The sequence below is a fragment of the Penicillium pulvis genome (genome assembly GCF_028828015.1).
Source record: "Penicillium pulvis strain IBT 33274 chromosome Unknown contig_12_segment0_segment0, whole genome shotgun sequence".
Classification (NCBI taxonomy): domain Eukaryota; kingdom Fungi; phylum Ascomycota; class Eurotiomycetes; order Eurotiales; family Aspergillaceae; genus Penicillium; species Penicillium pulvis.
Window position 1 is genome coordinate 1,629,750 of NW_026643072.1, and position 23,387 is coordinate 1,653,136.

General features: G+C 49.5%; 9 protein-coding genes across 9 annotated transcripts; 5 read left to right on the forward strand and 4 right to left on the reverse strand.

Moving 5' to 3' along the window:
• Nucleotides 1-569: 569 nt before the first annotated feature.
• On the forward strand, nucleotides 570-1,945 carry N7503_001812 (uncharacterized protein; the record flags this gene model as incomplete). The annotated part of the gene is made up of 3 exons (XM_057061359.1): nucleotides 570-806; nucleotides 991-1,736; nucleotides 1,819-1,945. 3 exons carry the CDS (start codon nucleotides 570-572, stop codon nucleotides 1,943-1,945), a joined length of 1,110 nt encoding a protein of 369 aa, XP_056925321.1.
• A 1,228-nt stretch (nucleotides 1,946-3,173) lies between these two features.
• N7503_001813 (putative HMG box transcriptional regulator) lies at nucleotides 3,174-5,432 on the forward strand (the record flags this gene model as incomplete). The annotated part of the gene is made up of 3 exons (XM_057061360.1): nucleotides 3,174-3,597; nucleotides 3,728-3,873; nucleotides 3,924-5,432. The coding sequence occupies 3 exons, from the start codon at nucleotides 3,174-3,176 to the stop codon at nucleotides 5,430-5,432; spliced, it is 2,079 nt and encodes a 692-aa protein (XP_056925322.1).
• A 437-nt stretch (nucleotides 5,433-5,869) lies between these two features.
• N7503_001814 (DEAD/DEAH box helicase) lies at nucleotides 5,870-9,476 on the forward strand (the record flags this gene model as incomplete). The annotated part of the gene is made up of 2 exons (XM_057061361.1): nucleotides 5,870-6,707; nucleotides 6,760-9,476. 2 exons carry the CDS (start codon nucleotides 5,870-5,872, stop codon nucleotides 9,474-9,476), a joined length of 3,555 nt encoding a protein of 1,184 aa, XP_056925323.1.
• Nucleotides 9,477-9,686: 210 nt separating this feature from the next.
• On the reverse strand, nucleotides 9,687-11,534 carry N7503_001815 (uncharacterized protein; the record flags this gene model as incomplete). Its single annotated transcript, XM_057061362.1, has 1 exon — nucleotides 9,687-11,534. One exon carries the CDS (start codon nucleotides 11,532-11,534, stop codon nucleotides 9,687-9,689), a length of 1,848 nt encoding a protein of 615 aa, XP_056925324.1.
• Nucleotides 11,535-11,983: 449 nt separating this feature from the next.
• On the reverse strand, nucleotides 11,984-13,770 carry N7503_001816 (Major facilitator superfamily domain general substrate transporter; the record flags this gene model as incomplete). Its single annotated transcript, XM_057061363.1, has 4 exons — nucleotides 11,984-12,259; nucleotides 12,312-13,150; nucleotides 13,217-13,522; nucleotides 13,581-13,770. 4 exons carry the CDS (start codon nucleotides 13,768-13,770, stop codon nucleotides 11,984-11,986), a joined length of 1,611 nt encoding a protein of 536 aa, XP_056925325.1.
• Nucleotides 13,771-15,460: 1,690 nt separating this feature from the next.
• N7503_001817 (uncharacterized protein) lies at nucleotides 15,461-16,330 on the forward strand (the record flags this gene model as incomplete). The annotated part of the gene is made up of 1 exon (XM_057061364.1): nucleotides 15,461-16,330. One exon carries the CDS (start codon nucleotides 15,461-15,463, stop codon nucleotides 16,328-16,330), a length of 870 nt encoding a protein of 289 aa, XP_056925326.1.
• A 444-nt stretch (nucleotides 16,331-16,774) lies between these two features.
• N7503_001818 (ribosylnicotinamide kinase) lies at nucleotides 16,775-17,818 on the forward strand (the record flags this gene model as incomplete). Its single annotated transcript, XM_057061365.1, has 2 exons — nucleotides 16,775-16,983; nucleotides 17,050-17,818. The coding sequence occupies 2 exons, from the start codon at nucleotides 16,775-16,777 to the stop codon at nucleotides 17,816-17,818; spliced, it is 978 nt and encodes a 325-aa protein (XP_056925327.1).
• A 118-nt stretch (nucleotides 17,819-17,936) lies between these two features.
• Nucleotides 17,937-20,297, reverse strand: N7503_001819 (uncharacterized protein; the record flags this gene model as incomplete). Its single annotated transcript, XM_057061366.1, has 2 exons — nucleotides 17,937-20,132; nucleotides 20,202-20,297. The coding sequence occupies 2 exons, from the start codon at nucleotides 20,295-20,297 to the stop codon at nucleotides 17,937-17,939; spliced, it is 2,292 nt and encodes a 763-aa protein (XP_056925328.1).
• A 494-nt stretch (nucleotides 20,298-20,791) lies between these two features.
• vosA lies at nucleotides 20,792-22,676 on the reverse strand (the record flags this gene model as incomplete). The annotated part of the gene is made up of 9 exons (XM_057061367.1): nucleotides 20,792-21,049; nucleotides 21,135-21,257; nucleotides 21,330-21,651; nucleotides 21,705-21,813; nucleotides 21,870-21,916; nucleotides 21,976-22,060; nucleotides 22,120-22,265; nucleotides 22,349-22,486; nucleotides 22,627-22,676. The coding sequence occupies 9 exons, from the start codon at nucleotides 22,674-22,676 to the stop codon at nucleotides 20,792-20,794; spliced, it is 1,278 nt and encodes a 425-aa protein (XP_056925329.1).
• Between the last annotated feature and the right edge of the window lie 711 nt (nucleotides 22,677-23,387).

Below are 23,387 nucleotides of genomic sequence, written 5' to 3' on the forward strand. Positions count from 1 at the left end.
GCGGCGGCGGAAATCGAGAGAGCCGAAACAAGCTTTGGGTTTGGCTGCAGTACGACGCCGCACGCGATACGTTTCCACGTTGGACTCCCCGCCCTGGCCGCGTGGCCTGGTCAGATCGTCGCAACAATAAGCTTGAGATTTCATTCCTTGCAATCTTATATTAAATCAAGAGGCGTTCAGGGTTTCCTTTCAATTTAAAATACTCGTTTCCTATCCGTGGATTTCCAAGGGCCCCGCTACTTTTTGCCGGTTCTCCCGGTGGAGAAGACTTCCTCCGATTACAATCTTATCTCCCCTTTTCTTCTTTTCTCAACGCTCTCGAGAGCGAAGTGACGAATCTGCGATAATTACATACCTTCACCTGTCTTCACAACTGACAGTAGGGAGAGACAGCACGATAGTGGCGACTCCCGTTCCGATCGCAACGGGTTTCCGGGACCGGAGGAACTAAGGAGTTCAGGGTCATTGGAGATTTCTGGCCTCTACGGGTTGTACATTATTCCGATATCATTCTACGCCTCTAATCGAGGTATATATCCGTTCGTGCGCCTGGTGCGCTCTTTATCAGTATGATGCGCTTGTTTAACCGATTCTACGCCCTTTGCGCCATCGCCGTCTGCACAATCCTCTACTCGGCATGGTTCCTAACCTCTCGCAATTTTGGTGATATTGTTCCGCTCGCGACGAGCAAGTTTGAGACCGCGGCGGACTTTGATCGACGATTGGTCGTGTTTGGAGACTCATGGAGCGACAATGAGACAGAGGAGCCACAAGGGAAGGTCTGGACTGATTGGCTTTGTGAGAAAGTGAGTTACCTAGCATCCACTCGACAGGCGGGTTGTCAATGTCTTGTTTTGGTTTTGGTTCTGGTTCTGGCCTTGGTCTTGGGCTTAGTCGGGTCTGAGTCCGGGGAAGCTTGTACCCGACACCTTGTGTTTTATCATCCTCAATATGTCTTGAATTTGTGCACTGACGATGATTTCACAATAGTTCTCGTGTCACCAGGAGAACCTCGCCGAGACAGCCAAGTCCGTACTTAGGGGCAAATACGCCGGCTCCGTAGTCGACAACACCGAACTAGACGTACTGGGCCGCCTGTCTCAGACAAGGCTCAGCGATTTCAAGTCTCAGCTCCAGCACTGGCTCGACGCCGAACAGAAAAGCATCCAAGGCCTGACCGCGGACGAGATCAAGTCCCGCCAAGACCGCACCATTTTCGTTGTTTCCTTCGGTATCTGGGACATTTGGTCCCTCGTCGCCAAGGACTATGACACCGCCACCGCCTCCATCGAGCGTCGCGTCCAGACCGTGATGGATCAGCTGAACCTTCTCTCCGAGCGTTGGGGCTCCGATCAATTGAAGGTGATTCTGACTCAGTCCATCGACGTGACTTTCTTACCGGCATTCCCGTCCGCATTCACCTCACAGGGCGACGAGTACAAGAACGCCGTTAAGATGCTGGGCCACTGGAACCAGAAACTACGAGAGGCGGCGAAGCCCTGGGAGAAGGGTACGATTTACTTGTTTGATACGAATGCCTTCTTGTTAGATTGTATTCGCGACTGGCAGCTCTTTGCGGCAGGCATCAAGGCGGAAAGTGGACTGGGCACGAACGAGGATCCCGGGTGGGAAAACGTCGCCGACGCCTGCGTCGAATCACCGGGTTCGTTCCAGGTCATGATGTCAAAGGGCAAGGATAGGAAACAGTGTGAACACCCAGACAAGTATCTGTTCTGGTAAGTGCCCTTGGATTTCCATTCTTTTCGAGGACGGCAAAGATCGACACCTTTCACGACTTTTTCACTGACCGGGATACAGGAACGAAATGAGTCTGGGTCCATCTGCCCACCGACTAATGGCGACGGAAGTGTACCAAGGGATTGATGGAGTTCTCTTGAACCAAGAGTCTAAGAAACGCCGCCACACCCGGGGCTTTGCAGCTTAGACATTGTGTAAAAACTATCAAAAGTATATAGATGACGAATGAGCATATCTCCCGAAACATAAGAGTCGGTACCCGATGTCATACTTATCAAACGTGCCTGATGCGGCGAACAAATCGGGGAGGCACGGTAGTAGCCGATACGTGTGAACCTGGGCCCACTTGACTAAAATGATTTGACATAAGGACGTCAGAAAGGGAAAAGAAAATTCTTGTATAAGGTAGTATTGTTCCTCGACAGTTGCACGGAGTGTGGGGAGCGATCGGCAATGAGATCATATCGGAGCGGTGACATGCTGATCTGCATCTACCCGATGTCTTATTGAATTTTTAAATTCTATAATATTTTTCTGTTTCCTTTGGGGGGAAATGATTTGGAAGAATAATAATTCTTGTTTGCGCGAATGGAAAAAAGAAGACGATGTTTGCTGCTTTTCTCTTTGTTCGATTTATCGGGGAACCAAAGATCCAGCCGCGACCAATCAACGCGCGCTTCAATGCAGGATCCGCTGCGAGTCGCCGCATCCGGAGACAAAGAAAACAATGATCTCGTTTGCTGTTACTTTGCCAACTTAAATGGATTAAACTCATGTTCCTTGGGTTCGGGATTCAATGGTTCAGGTTCCTGTTGTAACTAGGCAAATCCCTAGCATCCTCAACCATGGATGAGATTGTAGTTCCAAGGTCATCGTTTCGTACTTTTTTGTCCAGTTCCCCTGTCAGATTTCCGATCTATACTTTCTTTTTTCTGGTCTAGAATTTCGCTCTTGCTCGGTTGGCGCGGCCTGATTGTCAACGAGATTCATCTGGGATCTATTGTCAAAGGACAAGCCACTTGGCAGGGATCGCGAGCCGAATGGCCCTAAGACAACAAAGAAACCGCAAAAATAGGTCCACAGTCTTTGTCTTTCCCATCTGGATTGCTGATATACACTTGAGATCATTCCCCCGGATTGTCGCTTTTTCATTTGGTCTTCTCTTTCAACTTCTCTTTCAATTATTCTCCCACGAACCACATCTCCTCCCCTTGCACTTTTGTTCTCTACTCTTTACAGCCCTTGCTCTTTCGTGGGGGGTTATTCCTCTTGTTAGGGATCCGCGGGCTTTCATCCCGCCATTTCGTTGAATCACACCCAAACATTGATCTTATTTCTTTGTGGCTTTCGAAGCCGATTTCCTTGTTTTGGTTGTTTGTGGCGGCTATTGCCCCTCTCGACAAACTTATAGATAAATGTCTTGGGACCGAGTGCTCCCCGCTCCAGCTGGTCTGCACTATGACATTCCCCAAGTCAGACCTAGCGACCTTCTCGACCACAAGATTATGAGTGACCTTCCCAAGTCCCACGGACCTTTGGTGTGCCGCCAGGACTCGTTCAAGTATGCCGACCAACGGCCAAACGATGTACAACAAGCCCATCAGCAAATGGCAGTCTTGAACAAAGGGGATATTCCCCTTCAGGGTGATCAGATGACGCCTATATCGAATGGACATTCTAACGTTAATCTCGTGGTGAGACCATCTGGTGCTATGACCTCCAAGGAAATCTCCCGCTCGTCTTCCTCTTCTGGCAGTGCGAGTCCGGTGAGGTCTGCTAAGGAAAGAGATACTTTCTGTCTCTGCCAGCCGGATCCCAAAGTTCCCCGGCCCCGTAATGGTGAGTTAATGCAACCCGCACAGTTAAATGAGCATGGCAAGTGCTTTTTACTTTGATTTAAGAGGTTGAAGCAAAAGCTAGACCAGCAGTCAGCGTTGAGAGAATCGGATGGCTAATACGTGATTCAAAGCTTTTATTTTGTATCGACAGCACTATCAGGCGACCGTGGTAGCTCATAATCCGGGCATGGCAAATCCAGATATCTCCAAAATCATCGGAGTGCAGTGGAGGAATCTTTCAGAAGAAGAGAAGTCAAAGTGGAGGACTTTGGCGGAGGTAAGTTTGACTGGGTCATCTCTGTATTGAACATAACTGATTCTCAGTAGGAAGAGAAAATCCGTCACAACCAGCAATACCCTGGCTATCGCTACCAGCCCCGACGAAGTGGTCGGGATGGCGGTGGTCGCGGCCCTGGCACGGGTATCAGTAACAATACAACGGGTGGCACGCACTGCACTCGCTGTGGTGGTCGCTTTATGCATCCACCATCACCAATGACCCCATTCACCCCCACGACTGCTACGGCAGAGTACCGACCATCAGGTCTCTCAGCACCTGGCACACACAAAACCGTCATGACAGCTAGAAGCTCGCACGGCCGGGATAGAGACGAGCCCAAGCTGATCAAAATTGACGCATTGGATTCCCGCTCTCGTTCTCGCCAGGGAGAAGAGATCGGTGGGAGGTCACCAGACAACAAACGCCGTCGTGTTTCCCATATTCCCCAAATCCCCCCCAAGCCGGGCATGATCGCCCGTCGAGACATGAGTCCCGAGTCTCCATACTCGGCAGCTCCGTATAGTGCTCGTCCCGACATGCAACCTCGCAACATGCTTCCGATGCTTCATCCACAACGCCAATATAGCAGCGTACAGGGCCAGTCACACCCAGACCCGAGTTTAAAGCTACCACCGCTGCAGACCGGCACACCTGTCATGACTCCCATTACGCCAAGTTTCTCCACAGAACCCAGCGTGGAGGCCACCGTGATGACAATCCCTTTTCTCAACAAGATCAAAGTCCTCGCAAAAATCTCGCCGCCTTTGGTCCCCTCATTCCGGGAATCCAGCCCCCAAATTCGAGGCCCCGTCATCGCAGTCGATGGCCACGATCCCGAACTGGTCCAAGTCGCCGTGGAATACCTCCACCGTATCCTAAGGAGGGAACCGAAATACCACGTCCGTGTTTTCGATGGACCGGACATCAAGCCACAACGCGACCCCAACTCAGAAGGCGGTCCAATGGGTGACGCAACCGTCGACTACCTGGACACCATCTCAGCATGGCATCGTATCTCCGATGAAGTGGTCAGCTTCGTCAAGTCCATCTCAACAGCCATGTCCGTTGGTTCCCGCTCCAGCCCAGAAGAGGAAACCAACAAGTTGAACCTGTCGCCTAAATCTCTCATCCCAAAGACTGCGAACATGCAGATCCATTCACCTGCACAATCGAGTGAGAATGGCTCCGATGCTAGTGTCTCCCCAAGTGTACCCGGTAGTCCGTGTAATATTCCTATTGCGCTCGTACCGCGGTATCAGATTACGACTGCGGATACATTCGCCTGCTCTATCCCTATCCATGATTCATACGCTCCCTTAGATCATTGGCAGTGGATGGCGTCGCTCTGGCGCGCCTGTGTTGGTCCTGACATCACCGTTTATATCCGGGAGTGTAGTCGCGAGGAGCTGGAGCGCGCGGGTGGCAATGCCGTTGAAGTACGGTTGCAGGATGCGCGGACCATCGTGCTGAGAAAGGTTGTTGGATCGTCGCGGGAATTGGAAGAAAAGGCGTTGAAGCGCGTTGGGTTTGAGATTGAGGATTTCTTGACACAGTGATCCCATCCATTTTAGATTTGATGGTGGCTGCGAATACGATAGATTGTGTATTGAGTACACTGATAACGAAAATATTAATCTGAATCTGGAATAGTCTTATTGTACTCCGCAAATGTAGTCCTTCCTAACTTGACATACCCTGCATGACACGATAACCTGATTGCGCCCGCATTGCATCCAATCCCTTCTCTCGGTACTCTCCTTCATTCGCCTTCTTCCCAAGATTACGTCCCACATGTTGGGAAATTGCGACACCAATCAAGATTCCCGATTTCCAAGTGTGCCAGGTGGGCCGACTAATGCGCGGGACAATCAAACATTGCGTGACAGTTCATGAGGATCCGTTCCGAGTGGGTCCCATAAAGGCGGTGAAAGTTCTGCCCGTATGATCTATCAGCTTTGATCTAATAACTCTCCTTTGCAGCCAACTCGTCAGCATGCTGCCCTGGGACCCAGAGGCCAGTGGCCTGGGTGGTGCATGGATGCTGCAGTCAGTATGGGAACCGAACAGAGAGGCAACCCAGACTAGACCGCGAAAGACTGTGCAGGCCCCAAAGGCCCCGGATATTCCTGATATTTCCGCCACCACCGCTGCATCAGCTGAACTAGTGCCTGCAGACACGGCTCATCAAAATGGGCATTCCCAGGAAAATCCCAGTATTTGGCTTCCCGTGGGCGCATTAAGTAAAGATGTTCTTCAAGACAAAATCTTGGGACCAAGTTTCCTATTGTTGCGTCAATCTGGTTGGCTTCGAGACAATGACATCAAAGATTCTACTAATCTCGAGATATGGATCAATACGGATATGACGAGCCGACGTCACTCCCAACGATCAATCTCGAAATTGCGAAATGCCGTCAAACAAATCATGGCCAAGATTGACTGTTCTCCTGAAGCATGGACAGGGCAGCGCGACGCTAAGACACCAGATGCCGACATTTCGAATGGCGCCGAAGATGAATCCCTTTGGTATATTTTCAATACCCTTGAAAATCCAAATCCTAACGTGGAAATTATGAAAGATCCTTGGGCTCAAGGGGCTATGGAGGACTTGTTGTCTGCAGACGATTTTGTGGCGTACGGCCTTAAAACCCCGCTGTATCCGTATCAGCGTCGGTCTGCAGCTGCTATGGTTCAGCGGGAGGCGCAACCGGCACAGATGCTTGATCCACGGTTGCAGCCTTGTCAGACTCCTACGGGCGTGGAGTATTACTATGACAAGGAGGATGGAATTATTGTTCGTGAAAAATCGATGTATTCCGAGGCTTGTGGAGGTAAGCTACTCACCCAACTGTTGATTCTGTCAAGGTATTAATCTCGGAATAGGCATTCTTGCAGAGACTATGGGTTGTGGGAAAACACTTATCTGTCTTGCTGTTATCTGTGCTACCCGTGGACATGTTCCTATGATTCCGATCCAGTATCTAACCCCAGCGGATAAGCCGGATCCCAGACCAGTCAGAGAAAAAGTGGGATCTCTCATGGATATGGCTGCTGCTGCTGTCGGCCGCCATTCTCAACCTTGGAAAAACTTTTTTATTGAAAAACGAAGACAAGGCGCGTATCATTACAAGTGTATAAAGGCGTGTGAACGTGAGTGTGGTTTCTATGAAATTCCGCCACATCAGACTCGATACCAAGGCCGGAATAGCATGTCTTATCAAAGACCACCATCAAAGCGCATCCGCATTTGCTCCGGTACCATTATTGTCGCCCCAAACAACCTGGTGGATCATTGGGAGAATCAAATCAAGACTCACACCGAATGTCTTAAAATCTTGATCCTGAGATCGGGGTCCGATAAAACACCTTCTGCTGACCAACTCATGAAATATGACGTTGTTTTGTTCTCTAAGACTCGTTTCGAGCGAGAAGCGGGGGAGGCTACACACAATCGGCGCAACAGCTATGTCCAGATTGAGTCGCCTCTTACGGAGCTTCATTGGCTACGAATGATTGTTGATGAAGGTCATAATGTCGCAGGAAGTGGCTCGAAAACGAACATGATTCATCTTATCAACCAACTCCACTTTGAGCGTCGCTGGGTGATTTCCGGTACGCCATCTACTGGACTTTATGGAGTTGAGGTCAGTCTCGCTTCGCTCGAGGCCAAGACGAGTGACACGGAGTCATCCGAAAAGATTACTGCTGCTGCACTGAAGACTCGAAAGAAGACCGGAAATGCGATTGATAATGAGATGAAGGACCTAGACAGGATCAGACGGATTGTGATTGAATTCCTGGATTTGAAACCTTGGTCGAACTCGCGGGCAGATGACCCTGCTGATTGGACCAAGTACATCAAGCCTCTTGGAGAAGATGGCAAGCGACGGAAAACACCGGCGATACGTGCAACGCTTCAAGGACTAGTGCTGCGACATCGACTGGACGTGGTCAGTCAAGAGATTACTCTCCCGAAGCTTTACAATAAGGTCGTTTATCTCCGGCCGACATATTATGACCGCTTGTCCATCAATTTATTCCTCTTTAGCCTCGCTGTCAATTCAATCACTTCTGAGCGCCAAGGTCCAGATTACATGTTCGACCCGAGCAACCGCAAGAGCCTGAACCAAACCATCAACAACTTGCGTCAGGCTGGATTCTGGTGGGTGGGCTTTGACAAAGACTTGCCGAAAACAGTTGAAGTTGCGCTTGAATACCTTGAAAAAAAGCGGGAGAGCATGACGGTCGCAGACATCAACCAACTGAACAAGGGTGTGGAGATTGCTCGCGGGGCCCTACAATCTAGTAGGTGGCGTGAACTTCAAAGCCTCCATGAGCTTGGTGTCTTTGTGGCGGAGTTCCCCGAAGATAATCGAGACCATTGGGCACTCGACCCTCAAATAGAGGATGGTCCGCTTCTTATGGGCATTACCCAGGCTCGCTTTGCGCAGAAATATGTTACGAAGCAACTCAGACAGATTGACCCCACACAGGGTCTGTCGGGTCATGGTATCACTGTGCGCCAAGATCTCCGGCGGAGCCATCAACGTACCTCGACAAAGGGTGCCCCGGAGTCCGCTCATACGCCTGCAATCCCTTCCAAAGCCAGACCTAGTCCTAGTTCGACCAACAAATCGCCCAAAAAGACCTTCAATCGCAACATTTTCTGCACACTCCCAGCGCACTCACCTCTCAATAAAACCTCATTTGTCGGCACGGCATCCGCCAAACTCACCTATCTCCTTGACCAAGTTCTACTGCATCAAGAGGCGGAGAAGATTATCATCTTCTACGACAACATAAACTCCGCCTTCTGGATCGCCGAAGGCCTCGAGCTCATTGGTATAGATTTCCGTATCTACGCTAGTACCCTCAGCCCCAAGCTTCGCACGGAATATTTGACACTGTTCCGCGAATCAAATAACGTCCGAGTGCTCCTCATGGATCTCCGCCAAGCCTCGCACGGTCTTCATATCGCCCAAGCTTCACGCGTGTACATAGTCAACCCCATCTGGCAACCCAACGTCGAAAGTCAAGCGATCAAACGTGCTCACCGCATCGGTCAAAATAGAACCGTGTACGTTGAGACGCTTGTTCTACAAGACACACTCGAAGACAGGATGTTGAGACGAAGGAAGGAGATGTCTGAAGCAGAGATGCAACACGCCGAGAAGAGCTTGTTGGATGACACTGCCATGAGTGATATTATCCAGAACGAACCTTTCCTGGATATGCCTGGAGAAGATTCTTCCGGCGCGGCATACTTAGATCGTCCGACGGGCTTCTTTGATCGTCATCGTTTGCCTATCCCAGATAATGAGGTCGCAGAAGAAGGAGGTTCCAGGAAGCGTTCTCACACAGCCATCGCGACAGAGTCTGATGCTGATTCTGATGCGACCACTTGGCCGGAGAATAGAGCATTCCCGACTCTCAAGCCTAAGAGATCGCGTATTGGTTTTGCGCAAAGTGTGCAAATGCTGGGAAATGATGTTGAGGGTGACAGCGACTCTCTATCTCCGCGCCCTCTTTTCCCTGATACGTCTCCTCCGGACAATGACGGCAATTTTGAGAACGCGCGAGTGTCTCTCTTTGGGCCTTGAGACCTTATACCTTCCTTTTTCTCTTTACTTTTCTTTCGTTCAGCTTGGTGTTGGTGGATTCTTTTACATGTACAATATCGCCCTTTGGGCTAAACATAAAAACCTAGCTTCTGTTGCCCTTACTCAAAATGACAGCTAACTGTACATCTACCAACCTTGGAAGCTACCTGTATCTTTCCAGCGTTATATGCACAAAACCAAGCCAAACTATTACATATCAGGATCAGGATTATTGCCCCAGTTCCGCGTCGTGATCCCACGAACCTCACCCTCATCCCCAGTAGGCTCCAGCGCCAGCACGGTAATACTGTTTCCAGTCTCACGAAGATAAACACCAGGAAGATACAGTGTCTGTTGAGGCCCAATAACCCAGTACCGACCTAGGTTCATACCATTCACCCAAACAACGCCTTTCGTCCACCCTGGTAGCTCGAGGAATGTATCACCCATTGTATCAACGTCAAAGGATCCCGTATAGAAGATCGGACCCGATGTTGTCGTCACCTGGGGCGCTGTAGCTGCGGCAGCCGGAGGGGTTGTCAGAGGAAGAGGATACAACTCCCAGTTTGAGAGAACCATCCCATCAACAGTAACATTTCCTACAATTCCCTTCCGCTGATCCACAATCTTGGAACCAAAGTTCACGCGACCCATATTCTCAATCAGCAGATCGAGAACATCGTGCTTCTTCAACGCGACAGAAACGGTATTCGGTACTTCGTACGTGCTATCGATTACACCGACACGCTTCCCGTTCACGTAAACGAGGACCCGGTCTCGAGGTTGGTCGCCCGTCTTCACGACCCCGCTTATAGCAGAGGTAGCAGTGTGTCGGTATAAAATAAACCCAGTGGACTGGTCAACGGCTTCCATATTGACAGGCGTCGTCTTCCGAATCGGGTCCGGGAGTGCATCGAACATGCTCACGGCCGGTTCGAGTTTGATGGATGGGATAGTGATCAATGGACTTTCGGGTACCAGATCAGGAATGCTATCATTGCCAACATATGCACCGATCATCTCCCGGATTGCGTGATAGATCTCATTCGTCCGTCCACTCTCATCGAGCGGTGCACCATAGTCATAACTCGTGGTTATGGGCTCCAGCGCATCCCCCCAATCAGCACCATTCTGGAATCCCCAGTTCGTGCCACCATGAAACATGTAGATACTGAACGAACTATCGTTCTTCAAAATCCAAACCAAGTCGGAAGTCACCTGCTTAATAGCAGCGGTGTTTCCAACATCCGTCTCGTGCGTGTAGTTACTCGCCCACTGATCCAGCCAAGTAACATAGTACTCCCCATCAAGCTGAGGACCCAAGCTACTCGGATCAGTCACATATTCATTCCTCGCCGCGAATCCTGTCTGCGGACTCCCGTCCGTTTCGGCCAGTGCACCGGGTATCTGGCCACCCATAAGCATCGACTCTTCCCCGCCATCATTGGTATATAGCGGGATACCGTAGGCTTCCCTCATCATATCCCGTAAAGAAGAGATATAAACATGATCATCACCGTAAGAGCCATACTCATTCTCAACCTGGGCCATAAGTATAGGACCTCCATTTGTGACCATTAAATCCTTCAATTCTGCGCCCAGATGATCGATGTAGAATTTCGCGGCTTCAAGGTATTCTTTGTTACTTGTTCGAACGACCATACCGGGTACTTCACTCAACCAAGCAGGGAACCCGCCCCATTCATGCTCGCCGCAGATATAGGGCCCAGAGCGCAAGACGATGTTCAGTCCTTGTTCTTGGGCGATCTTGAAATAGCGTGCGATGTCGTTGTTGCCGCTTGTTTCCCAGGCGCCTTCTTCAGGCACTAGTTGGTCCCAGTAGACGTATGAGAAAATGGTGTTTAGGCCCATTGCGCGTGCTTTGGCTAGTCGGTCGGTCCAAAGCTCGTGGGGGATGCGTTGGGGGTCCATTTGGCCGCCGATTATCTGGAATGGTTTACCATGTAGGAGGAATGTTTGTTTATTCCATGTGAAGGGTTTGATGGCCTGGGCTACAGACAGGAGGCCCAGGGCTATGAGAAAGGGTTTGAGTATCATGTTGGCTTTTGTCTGTTGATTGGATTGAAAAAGACGTCGTCTGAGGAAATGGAATTCCACTTTCTTATATTTGATTAAATCAGAGACTTGAATTTGCTCGGACCCATTCGCTAACACCCAATTGCAACAAAAGATGTAGATCCTCCGAGTTTCAAGCGTACTTTGTAGATCGCTGTGTCGTGGTTGGCTCCTGAATGCTCCGAATGCCAACCCCGCACGCGTTGGAGACAATTGTTCAATGTTACTGTGACATGAGTGCGTGGGGGACTGATATTGAGGTGATGAATTATTTGAAGCTCGTGGGTCAACTGTGACTAGGATCCATACAGCCCACGTAATCGCGTAACGACTACTTTAGATGATGTTTAGTGAGGGCATTCGGCTTAGTTTGTGGCGATTAATAGGATGGCTCCCTTAATTTCAGGGCATGGAAGTTATATTGTTCAAATTTAGTGACCCATAACAATTGTCTCCACTTTCGCGTCGTGTTTATGGTCTCTCTGCCACTGCTTCGAATACCGGACTCCAAAGCCCTTACTAAAGACTTCCCGCACAGCTTCCAGTGGCATACCTTTGCACTCGGGGTAGAAGAAAACAACAAATATCCAACCAAAGAAGCAGATAGCGGCATAGAATCCAAATGTACCACTCGGCGTCCAGCTTTTCATCATAGAGAGGTATGTCGAAGAGATAATGATGTTACAGCCCCAGCAGGTAACAGTGTTCTATCGTATGTCAGTATTGAAAGACGTTTTGATGGGAAAAGAGCAAACATACCAGCATGGTACCCACGGCTCGAACCTCCAGTGGAATCAATTCCATACCAATCCAGGCGATGGTGGCGACACCCGATGAAAAACATGCAACGTAGCATATAATGGCGACGAGGACAAGATCACCCGGCCAACCGACCTGTGAAGTTTCTACTTCCAAAGTCTGGAGATTCACGGGGATATACATAAACGCAACAACAGCTACGATCATACATATTGACATTCCAAGCACAGTGACCGTTAGAATGATTCGGCGACCAAATCGATCAACAAGGACAAGGTTCACGAATGAGAAGACGAAATTTGTACCAGAAACGGTGATTCCGACTGCAGTAGAGTTGCTAAATCCGACCATCGAGAATAAGGACGCGGCATAATACATCAAGGTGTTGAAGCCGCCGAGCTGACTGATCGCCATGACAACACAAGCCGTTACGACCGCGCGGGCAGTTGCCGGAGTGTTGAAGACCCTTTTCAGCGTAGTCCAAAGAGAATCTTCCGACATTCCATTGGAGGTCTCTTGAAGAGAAAGCTCAATGGACGTGATTTTTGCTTGACGTTGTCCCTCAGTAGACGTAGGGTAGATGCGTGTGAGGACTGCATGTGCTTCATCAACTTTGCCATGAGAGACAAGCTGGCGAGGCGATTCTGGGCAGATAACTAATAGCCCTGCGAGTAGGATAGCTGGGACTGCCCCAATTCCTACAGTAGCTCTCCACCCCTCACCATTTACCCCAGCGAAACCGGCACCAATCGCACTGGCGACTAGTTGACCAAACGTCACGCTCATGTTGTTAAATGCCACCATGCGGCCACGGTATTGCGCAGGAGCCAGCTCTCCAACTATGACGATGAAGTACGTTAGCAGGAGCCTTCGCGAGAGCGTTCCATGAGTGGAAGAAGACTTACTGTAAAGAGGAACAATCATGGCGGCACCTCCTACCCCAAGACCGACGACGAATCTCCCTGTGGCAAATTGGCCGACAGAGAATGCACATGTCTGAAGCACTGAGCCGATCACAAACAACAGACAAGCACCCCAGATTGGCCAGCGACGACCGAATCGATCGGCGGTTAGGCCTGCCCCTATCGCTCCTACCAAGGCACCACCACTAGTCAAAGAGGTCACCATTTCTTGTTCATTTGTGCTCAATACATGGCCGAGGGATGTGTCGATGGTGACCAGGACAGAAGAAATGTATCCCGTGTCGTAACCTGGCGAGATCAATGTATGTTCTCCCATGAAGCTTCGTAAAGAAAGGAGAGGACATACCAAATAAGAATCCGCCAATGGAGACGACGATTGAGAACAACCAGGCTGCTTTAGAGGCGGCTGTTGATTCAATACTGCTGAGCTCTGTCTGGATATTGATGTTATCGACTTTGATGTTCTCAATCTCTTCAACATCATCGTCACCCTTGTAATGGTCATCCGGATGATTCGGTTTCTTAGCGGTATCCATATTCAACTGAGATTGGTCTGGAATGATTGAATTTAATACATCAACTCGGGGAGTTCCATGGCGCCTTTTAAGCTGAATTTATGAGATACCCACTTTACCTGCTTTCCCCGTGGGGTAGCGAAAACCAGTACATCATCAATCCGGGGAAAAGTAGCCTTTTGAGGCCATTCCAGAATACGAGACGTAGGGTGCATGATTGTAGAAGGGTGATTGGTCATGATGGCTAGTGCCAAGCTTGATCTCCGGGGTAAGTTTCCTCAGCGAGATGGAACTCGAGGTTTATCCCCGCATTCTCCACATATTGCGCCTGGTATGTGCAGATTAGCAGAGATCCTGCCCAGAGGGAAATATTCCCCGTGGAATATTTACCTTGGCCAATAAAATCGAATGGACCTAACCTTGATAGGTCATCAGCTTGGAGTGCTCATTCTTGGTTGATAAATTAGTTCCCAGAAATCTGACCGTAATCATGTCCATGTCATCTTCGGAATGATTTACCTTCTTATGCTAGATAGGAAGTTCACTTTACAATATAAATTTTATCATTCGTATAAGCTGATTGTCAAACTTAGAATGACAAGGACATCACGAACAGCAGAGTCGGAAGCGTGTCAATGGACAAAATACTCGGCTATATTTGCAACTTATCGGTCTTTCGCAGGGAAAGTATCAAAGACAGGCTTACCAAGACTAGCTAAACTATTGACTCGGAGCTGAGAACACTCGAATTTAAAGTGAGCGGGCGCTAGAGACTGAAAGACGTTGGAGATATGGGAATGCCCAATGATGGCCCACATTCGTGAGATATTGGGGGCGAGAGATCATAATAAGCAGGCCCATATCATACTAGTAAACCTACCCGCGAGTACCGCTAGACCAGGTTTGTTATTTTCCTGCCCCTTATGTATTGGTAGGTGATCATGCCTCTACATGTTAGACTTTGGGATCGTGGGCCAAATTACTACATAGTGGGGCGCTTTTCCATGTCATTCGATCTGTCAATCTAATGGGTGACCACGTGGGTATGGTCCAACACAGCGCTGAGTATAACGTGCATCAGGTAGTGTAATGGAGTCTAGAAATGTTGTGCTGATTAAGTTTGTGATTCACATGTAGTTATAAACGGTGACGTTTGAATAGGACAGCGACCCGACCTAGTCATGTGACGTATCATGTGGCCTCAATCATCTGGGCCCTTTGACTACCAAAAAACAATGTGAGATATATAGAGGACTATTTCCACTCCAATTTCTAGTTGTATTCAAAAGGAGTATATATATTATTTGTGTATTGGTTTCGATATAAGCAGATATCAGGTGGGGAGGAGAAGGCGGTGTAGGACCAGACCAAAGGACGCTTCTATGCCGTCACCTATACGAGCTATATTGATTCGAAGATTTGAGAACGTGTCTGGGCCTTCTGCCCCACTGTATCTAAGCTCTTATCTGGGCCTCTGTAGTCTTGAAACCTCCTCCTTCAACCTATCTCTTTGTCTATATACCCCGGCTACCAAATTTGACAGGGATTGAACCATGAATGTGATTCGTTCGTAACTCAGCTGCAGCCCGCTATATCTGCATCTCTCTCTTTCCATCACCCTCAGCTAGGACTCCTTTTTTCTCTTCAACACCACTTCCCCCCAAAGCTTTTCAGGACCCTCGTTTCCAACGCTTCGCCAATTTTGCTCACCATGTACGAATGTGCGACCTGTACCGATACCTTCTATTATGGGGACGATTGCGATGAGCATATGGATGACTACGGTCATTGGATCGAGTGCGACAGTTGCAACAGCCGTTTTCGCAGTCAGATATCCTGCCACCAACATATGAATGCACTGGGCCATCATGCTCCACAATTTGAATGTGAAACTTGCACCGGCCAATTCTTCAGTCGGAACGCAGTCAACAATCACATGAATTCCATGGACCATTGGGCAACCTATTGTGTTCCCTGCGGTCGCGAGTTCAAGAACAGCAACAACCTACGCATGGTGACTTTCCTTTCTATTGCTGTTTTCGAGAAAAATAACACTAATAAGGATGAAAAGCACCGGAATTCGCGTACTCACCGTGGCACTGGATTCAATTGCCCCTTCTGCCAAACTGCATTTGTGACAGCCAGTGGCGCCTCCCACCACGTTGAGACTGGGTCTTGCCCCAACGCTCCCAATCTGAACCGCGAGTCTCTTCTCAAAATCGTTCAGGCTTCTGACCACCAAGGCTTGATCACCAACAAGCAGATCGGTTGGCAGGTTGAAGAGCATATGGAGTACATCGTGACCGACCGCGCTCACAACGGCTACAATTGGGAATGCTACATCTGCCATCGCGAGTTCAATACATCCAAAGCTTTGAACCAGCATATCAACTCGCCAGTTCATAAGCAAAAGGCTTACCACTGTCCTAATGGCAACTGTCCAAAGGAGTTTATCTCGCTGGCTGGGCTGTTCTCACACCTCGAAAGTGAGTCTTGTGCGTTTATGCGATTCGAGCGTGTACAACAGGTGCAAGTGTCAGTGAATGATGCGATCAGAAACCGCAGGCAGATTGCCTTTTGAGATATTTCAATGGTTTCAGCTATTAGCAGTCTGGTCTGGCGCAGTATGTTGGGTTATCTTACCATGTATGCCACCTTCAACAGACACTAACTCTAGAAATATCATTGTGCTCTTAAAGCTAAGTTCATGTGACTTACACCCCGCCTCGGTCTTTATGGAATATGTTCCTACATGTAGTCTGGCACTTGATCAAAGACATCGAAATTTTTGTATGGAAAGATTGTCCACGCGATTTCCAAGACATCCTGAGCTAAATTTACGTCAAAGTCCCACATTGAAATCTGTAATGGTCCAAGCGTCAAGATCTAGATTGTCACATGCCCTAAACCTAAATCGGCAACCCTAGGAACCCCAACTGATAAGCCCCGATAAGCCCCTCACCAAATCAACCTCCTTCTTGTCAGCGACTCAATTTCCCAAGTCCAATCAAGCCATCCAGACAAAATGGCAGACTCGCAAGCAAGGGAACAGACCAACACACTGGTAGTGGGGATTTCCGGCCCCTCCTCCAGCGGGAAAACCACCCTCGCCCGCCTCCTGCAGCGGATCTTCTGCGGGGTGGATATGCAGCCGAGCTCAGGAACAGGCAGCACGGAAAATAAATTGAATACATTCATTATTCATGAAGATGACTTCTATTACCCCGATGACCAGTATGTGGCCCCTATCTAGCCACCATCCAAACGTCCAGACCAACGAGCTAATCTTCATCCACGTAGAATCCCCTACACAACCACGAAATCCGGCGAAAGAATCCAAGACTGGGATACAGCCGATGCAATCGACACCAGTTTCCTCGCCCAGGCACTAGCCTATGTCCGTCAACACGGAAAACTACCACCAAGGCTGCAGAGCAAAGAAGACCAAAACGACAAGACCGATTCCGGCGTCGAGGACGGATTAGTACAAGACTTAAGAAGGCTTGTCGGTGAACGACTTGGGTCTGGCACCGGCACCGAGTCCCAAAAACCAAAAACCATTGCTTTCATGGAAGGATTCCTTCTATATTCCGCGCCCGATGCCAACAAAGACAAAAGTCCACTTCGCGTCGTCCAAGACCAGATTCACCTACCGCTTTTCTTGCCAGCTTCGTATACGAATGTGAAGACTCGTCGTGAAGCTCGGAGTGGGTATGTTACTATTGGACCTGTGCCAGATGCACCGGAGCCTGAAACGAAATCGAGCCTAGGATCCAAGGGCGAACCCATAGACCTCGAAGCGGAAGATGATCGTCCGCCTCAAAATTTCTGGGTCGATCCGCCTGGGTACGTGGATGATATTGTTTGGCCGCGGTATGTGGAGGATCATGCGTGGTTGCTTATTGCTGATGAAGGTGTGGAGGGTGGTTTGGTGGAGAGGGTTGGGGAAGGGGTGGATGTTAGGGCTGATGCTGGTGTGAGGGTTGCGCCGGGGCGGGGGAATTTAGGCATGGATGTTGTTTTGAAGTGGGCTGTTGAGGAGGTTCTGGGATTCTATGCTGGGTTGTAATTGATCTAGAGGTGACTTGCTAAAGCATTGATTCATTTATGAGATAACGTCGTCAATTTTGATAACTTGGTCTGTATTACAATACAACTAGTGGTACACTTTTGTTACGCCAGCATACTCAGTAAGGTCCTCGCCAACCGAGCAGATAATCGACTTGATCTCGGAGAGGAACAGTGGTGGGAGAGACAGGAACATTTGGAACAACAGGAGCTGGAACAGGGGCTTCACCAGTCACGGGGATGGTCATGGCAACGGCCGTATCAGGACTGTCCCCGATGGGAATTACCTCAACCGAGTCTGCTGCAACAACTAAAGGCCCATCTAAAGGCCCATCAAAAAAGCCCTCATCGTAGAGACGGTACGTGGTTCGACTCACAAAACACACAATACAGATTATAAGGATGAAACAGGCCACACTCCAGGATCCTTTAGTACTGTTGGACTTGGGTTCAGGGTCAGGGGCACGGGCTGTAAATGCGTCAGGCTTGGGAGCGGGCGAGACGTTTACGACTTCATAAGTGCCGTTTGCCTCTGCCACCGTGTAACGATCTTCCAGATCCTCAACAAACCCATCGGTATCCACAGTGCCTCGAATACGGGGCATCCAGATGGGACTGTTCCGTGGCAGTCGGACTTTCCAAGTAATGGCAAACATGCTCAGATTGGAAGGCGAGCAGATAATTTGAACTTCTGCGATACCAATGCGAGCGTCAGGCGATGAGTTCAGGTTGATTGTCTGAAATCCCTCGTGGGATTCAAGAAGATGAGCAGAGAATTCAGTATCAGGTCCGCCATACACATAGAGAGTTAAGCCACATTTTTCGGCCCAAAAGTCACGCTGAATAAGATGGATGGTGCATACCACATGGTATTCAACAACCCATGTCTGTGGATCTTGATCATCTTCGTCGGGAAAGTCAGCACGAATACTCTGTGTCACTTTGAAGTCCTTGAGGAAGCCATAAAATCGTCCATCGCAAGGCCGCACCGGAACAACTAGCTTTTCAAATACTGGAAATTGGCCCATCATGCAGCTTTCGACAAGGCTGTGTCGCTTCAAATGGGTGGTACGGAACTCTATTCCTTGACTGGGAGGGGTCCAGAAATAAAGGTAGCCGGTGCAATTATTCCGCAGTCGAGGTAATCCCGGAATAATAAAGTTTAGCCATCCCCGGGGTGTTCCCTTCTCCATAGGCATGATAAATGAAATAGTCGCTTTGTAAACGGCGGGTTTGGTATCGCGAGGACAAAAGATGCGGAATACACCGTTCTCATGGTTAAGTTGAGGGGCCGACAAGTCGAGAAATGAACCATATGGCGAGAGGGGCGAGCGCGGAGTTTGAACAGAATAAAGTGGCTCAACAGGGCCATTCGGGTAATCGTCAACTACCCCGTATGAATCTAGAATGTTATGGATGTCGCACGGAGTCCCGCACGATACCACGTTGGAAAGCGTATCTGATCGAGACTTAGTTCCATCCTTGCCTCCAGAGACATATGCAGCTGCAGGGAGACTCGAGTCATTACCCTCGTTGATTGCCTTCCCAATCGAATTTTTGACTGCGTTGTCGAACACATTGTCGACTATGGCCGCCAAAGGACTGGACAGCATGAATCCATCATCTCCATAGATCTTCGGTGTACTCATATTCGTATTCGCGGTTGAATTAACATTCACATTCTCATCAGACTTCCTCATGGCCGCAAATTTCTCTCGCAACAAATACCCAGATCCAGACTCAGATCCAGATCCCGAGTTCAACACCGGAACCCTCCCAGGCGCACTCGCCTGATGGGAATGAGAGAACAGACCGACAGGACGCGGTATAAGACTGCGCCGATTCATTTTAGACTCATTCGACAAGGTGCCAGACAGATGAAAAGACAGGCTACCATTATTCCTGATATTCTTGATACCACCAATCGGCCGTTCAGAATCAGAGATAGAGTCAGGTAGCGAGGCAGTCTTGGCACTTCTCTTCCGAGAATGAAGGATATTTCCGAGAGGGTGATTTTCCTGGGGATCCTTGTGGACATTGTTCACGATAGTGGCGCCGTGAAAGTCATCGTTTGGAGTGTCAAGTAGGACAGTACCTTGCTCCGATGAGTTCTCCGGACGAATCGAAGAGTTTTCTGCGTCCGTGCTCACAATTGGGCTTTCGGGTGTCCGGGAGTCTCGTTCCACCGATTCGCGGTCATTGAGCTGAGCGAGGGTTGCTTTCGGCGGGGCGAGTTGGAGGGAGGAATCTACGACGAATTCTCTTGGTAAACGGGTGTTCAGGACGGGCTTGTCGAGGAAGGGTCTGCAATGGATCTGATGTTATAGTTAGTGGTACATTCCCCAGTACTTAAGCAGTAGCTGCGGTTAGGGCTGAGATCTCACCTCCACAACAAGCTTGACTTCCACATGATCTGCAGGATCACCGGACCAGTCTGCAAAGATATCCAGGTCGCTAAAAGGACTTTCGGAGGAATCCATGATGGCGGGGTTTGGTAAGGAGGGGGAAGTAAAGAAAGTTCAGAAAAGAGGTAAACAAGTCACAAGTGAAGAAGAGGAAGGAGCGATGTAAAAGTGCAAGCAAGTTGCATGAACCACGGATTAAAAAGAAACAGTAATGGACTGCTAACAGGGTCCAATATGTACATGAAGAAATAAGAATGAAACAGACTTTTTCTTTTTCCTTTCGAAAACAAGAAGAAGAAAACGGAGTAGAAAAAACAATCCAAGACAGAAGACCTCCCTCCACCCATTTCTACCCACCAATTGCGCCTGTAAACTGTAAACAAAAAGACCCAAAGCCACCCAGAGACATAACCATAAGCGTGATATCTAACACCCCCAGTCTATCCAGACAGACAGGAAATTTTTAATTGAAACAATAAGAAGAGCCAAGGAGGACCGTCGAGGTCGAAACGACCAGGCTCACAACGTTTATCAAACGAGCGAATAGAAGGGAAAAGCTGGAATCCCAATCACTGAGGGGTTCCATTCGGAGATCCGGAGGGGTCAAAGGCAGTGCCGTATCGGTCACCTTCAGGAGCCATCTGAGATGGCAAAATTGGGGTAGCCGATGGAGAAGGCGGGTCGAAGTAGTTTCGAGGGGTGCCAGTCCCATTGGTGCCTGCCGGATAACTGCGATTGCGCTGTAACGGAGGTAGAATAGTAGAACCGGTCGAGTATGTAGCCCGAGGGTATCCCTGGGCCATCATCGCTCCAGTCGAATCCGGGGTCTGTGTCGCGTGCGAAAACAAAAGAAAATCCTTAGCAGGGTCCTCCCAAAATCCAAACTCACTGGTTCGCAGAGGGGTGCCGTACAGGAGTACCAGGTTGGTTCATCGCCATCAGCTGTCCCACGGCGGCTTGCTGGCTAGATCGAGCTTGGCCGGATGGGTCTGGCATCTGGGACATGGGACCTGACGGTGGGAGACCGTAAGACATCTGTACAAAACCAAATGTTAGTTAAGAGAGGCTTTGCCATTCAGCCCATCGTTTCTGTGGGGAAACACGAACCCCATAATCTGGTACCACCTGGCCCGTCGAGTACTGCATTGCAGGATTCTGGTAGGCGTTGGGCTGTCCGTACATGGCCGCTGGTTGAGCGTAAGTCTCCATTGGACGAGCCATGCGGGTATCCGTCTCCGGGTAGAGACTCTGTCGACCGTAGTCGATAGAAGTTCGCGTCCGTTTGACCGGTGCTCCATAGTAGGCATACTCCCGACTGGTCGCTGGATACCCGCCAAAGCCCGCCGCCGCAGGAGGAATTTGAACTGCCTGGCGATCCGGAGACCGAGGAGGAAGTGCTTGCGGAAACTCATCCGGTCGAGGACGTTTCCTTCGCTGGTTGTCAGAAATTGAGATCTTGAACCTCTTGAATTGGTCACTCACATCATAGTCCGTGGCTCCTTGCGAATGCGCAGCTTGACTCCTTGATCGGCAAAAGACCGAGAGAGAAACGTGGACTCCATCATGCCTGGGAAGCTCTTGGGGGGTGAAACTACCTCAATTTAGCACAATCGAAAGCAATTGCTCCTACTCTCGGATCAAACTCACCTGTGAAACGTTCTGAAATAATGGTCTTGAGGTAGGTGACTTGATCTCTGGATTTCGAGCTCGTTAGTACTCCGCCCGAGTTCCCGCGATCGCGCACGCGACTCACCTTCGCATCTCAAACAGGGTGAATTTCAATCGAAATTCGCCCTCAATCTTCACCGAAAGATCTCCAAAGACGAAGAATCCTCCATCTACAAAGCTGGTCAGCTCCAAGGTCAATGCGTTACCCCACAATCGGGCGGGCCCTTACCACTGTTATCCACGTCCTTCAGCCGGTGAAGAGACGAGACCAGAGTTCCTGCTAACGCCGTCGACGGAGCGACCGGCACTGGACGATCATCTGAAGCATCGTACAAGCTGCAGCACATAAAATAGTAGGGACTTTGCAGATAGTGTCTGGTTGCGGGTGGGGTTAGCAGGCTCGCTTTTCTCTCCGCCTCAACCGAGGGGTCTCAAAAAAAAAAAGAGGGCTTACTCACTGTGCTAGATAAGATCCCTCCTCACGCACCCGGAGCTGGACGATCGGAGGTGGATCGATAGGCTTGCGCTCCTTCTCCTTGCCCCCAGCCACGCGCGCCCGGTCGGGCTGCTGGCGTATGGTCAGGTCAAAGTCAGAACTGGTGTTGGTCAACATAGTCAGTGGGAAAAGCCTTAGACCGGAGGAAAGTGTAGCACGCAGAGAGAGAGCAAAAGAGTAATAGAACAATAGATTGGATGAATTGCAAAGTGACAAAGAAGAGCTTAAAGGTCTACGAACCTCTGGGCTTCGCGCGAAAGAGAGGCGTCGGAGAACGTCGATGCACTCATCAAGACGACGGGTGGAACCAGGACCCGGGTATAGCGCACAGAGGGTCAAGAGTTTTGGTCAGTGAACCACGCACGGGCGGTTTTTGGGTAAGGTGTACACTGCGTTTCCGAGGAACACACACAGTAAAGACAGGAAGAAGTGGAAGTGGAAGAAAGAAAAGAATGGGTCCTTTAGAAACCACAGAACGAGTCACGATGTCGTTGGAATTTGGGGTGTGGGAGAGAAGAACAAGCTGTAGTGGGGGGAGTGAGGACTTGGAACGGTGCGGGATTCACGGTAAGAGCGACGATTTCCCATGGATCGAGTTTAGTAGTGGCCTGTCGGGACTGAAACCGGTGATGATGACGTTTTAGGGTCCGGGATTTAGGGTAGTGTTTTTTCTGCTCTTTTGTTGCTCTGGATTACCTTAGAAGTGGTATCTCTAAAGTTGCAGTTGCGTCTCTCTGTTCTCTCCGACCGGATTCAGAGGCAAATTTCAATTGGGTATTGAAATGCGTCCCAACAGCCAATCAAGCTGCAAAAAGCCACTTTCTGAGGTTCCGCACGGACGGAAAAAAAATTCAGTTGGAATTTGATCCAATCAAATCCATGCGATTTTTCCGATTATTCTTTTTTTTTGGGCTCTTTCGCTTTTCCTCTTTCAGTGGTTCTTTTTTCGGCCGGCACTGTATAGCTGAAGTGTGGAGTCAAGGTTTGGGTTTTTTGCGCCC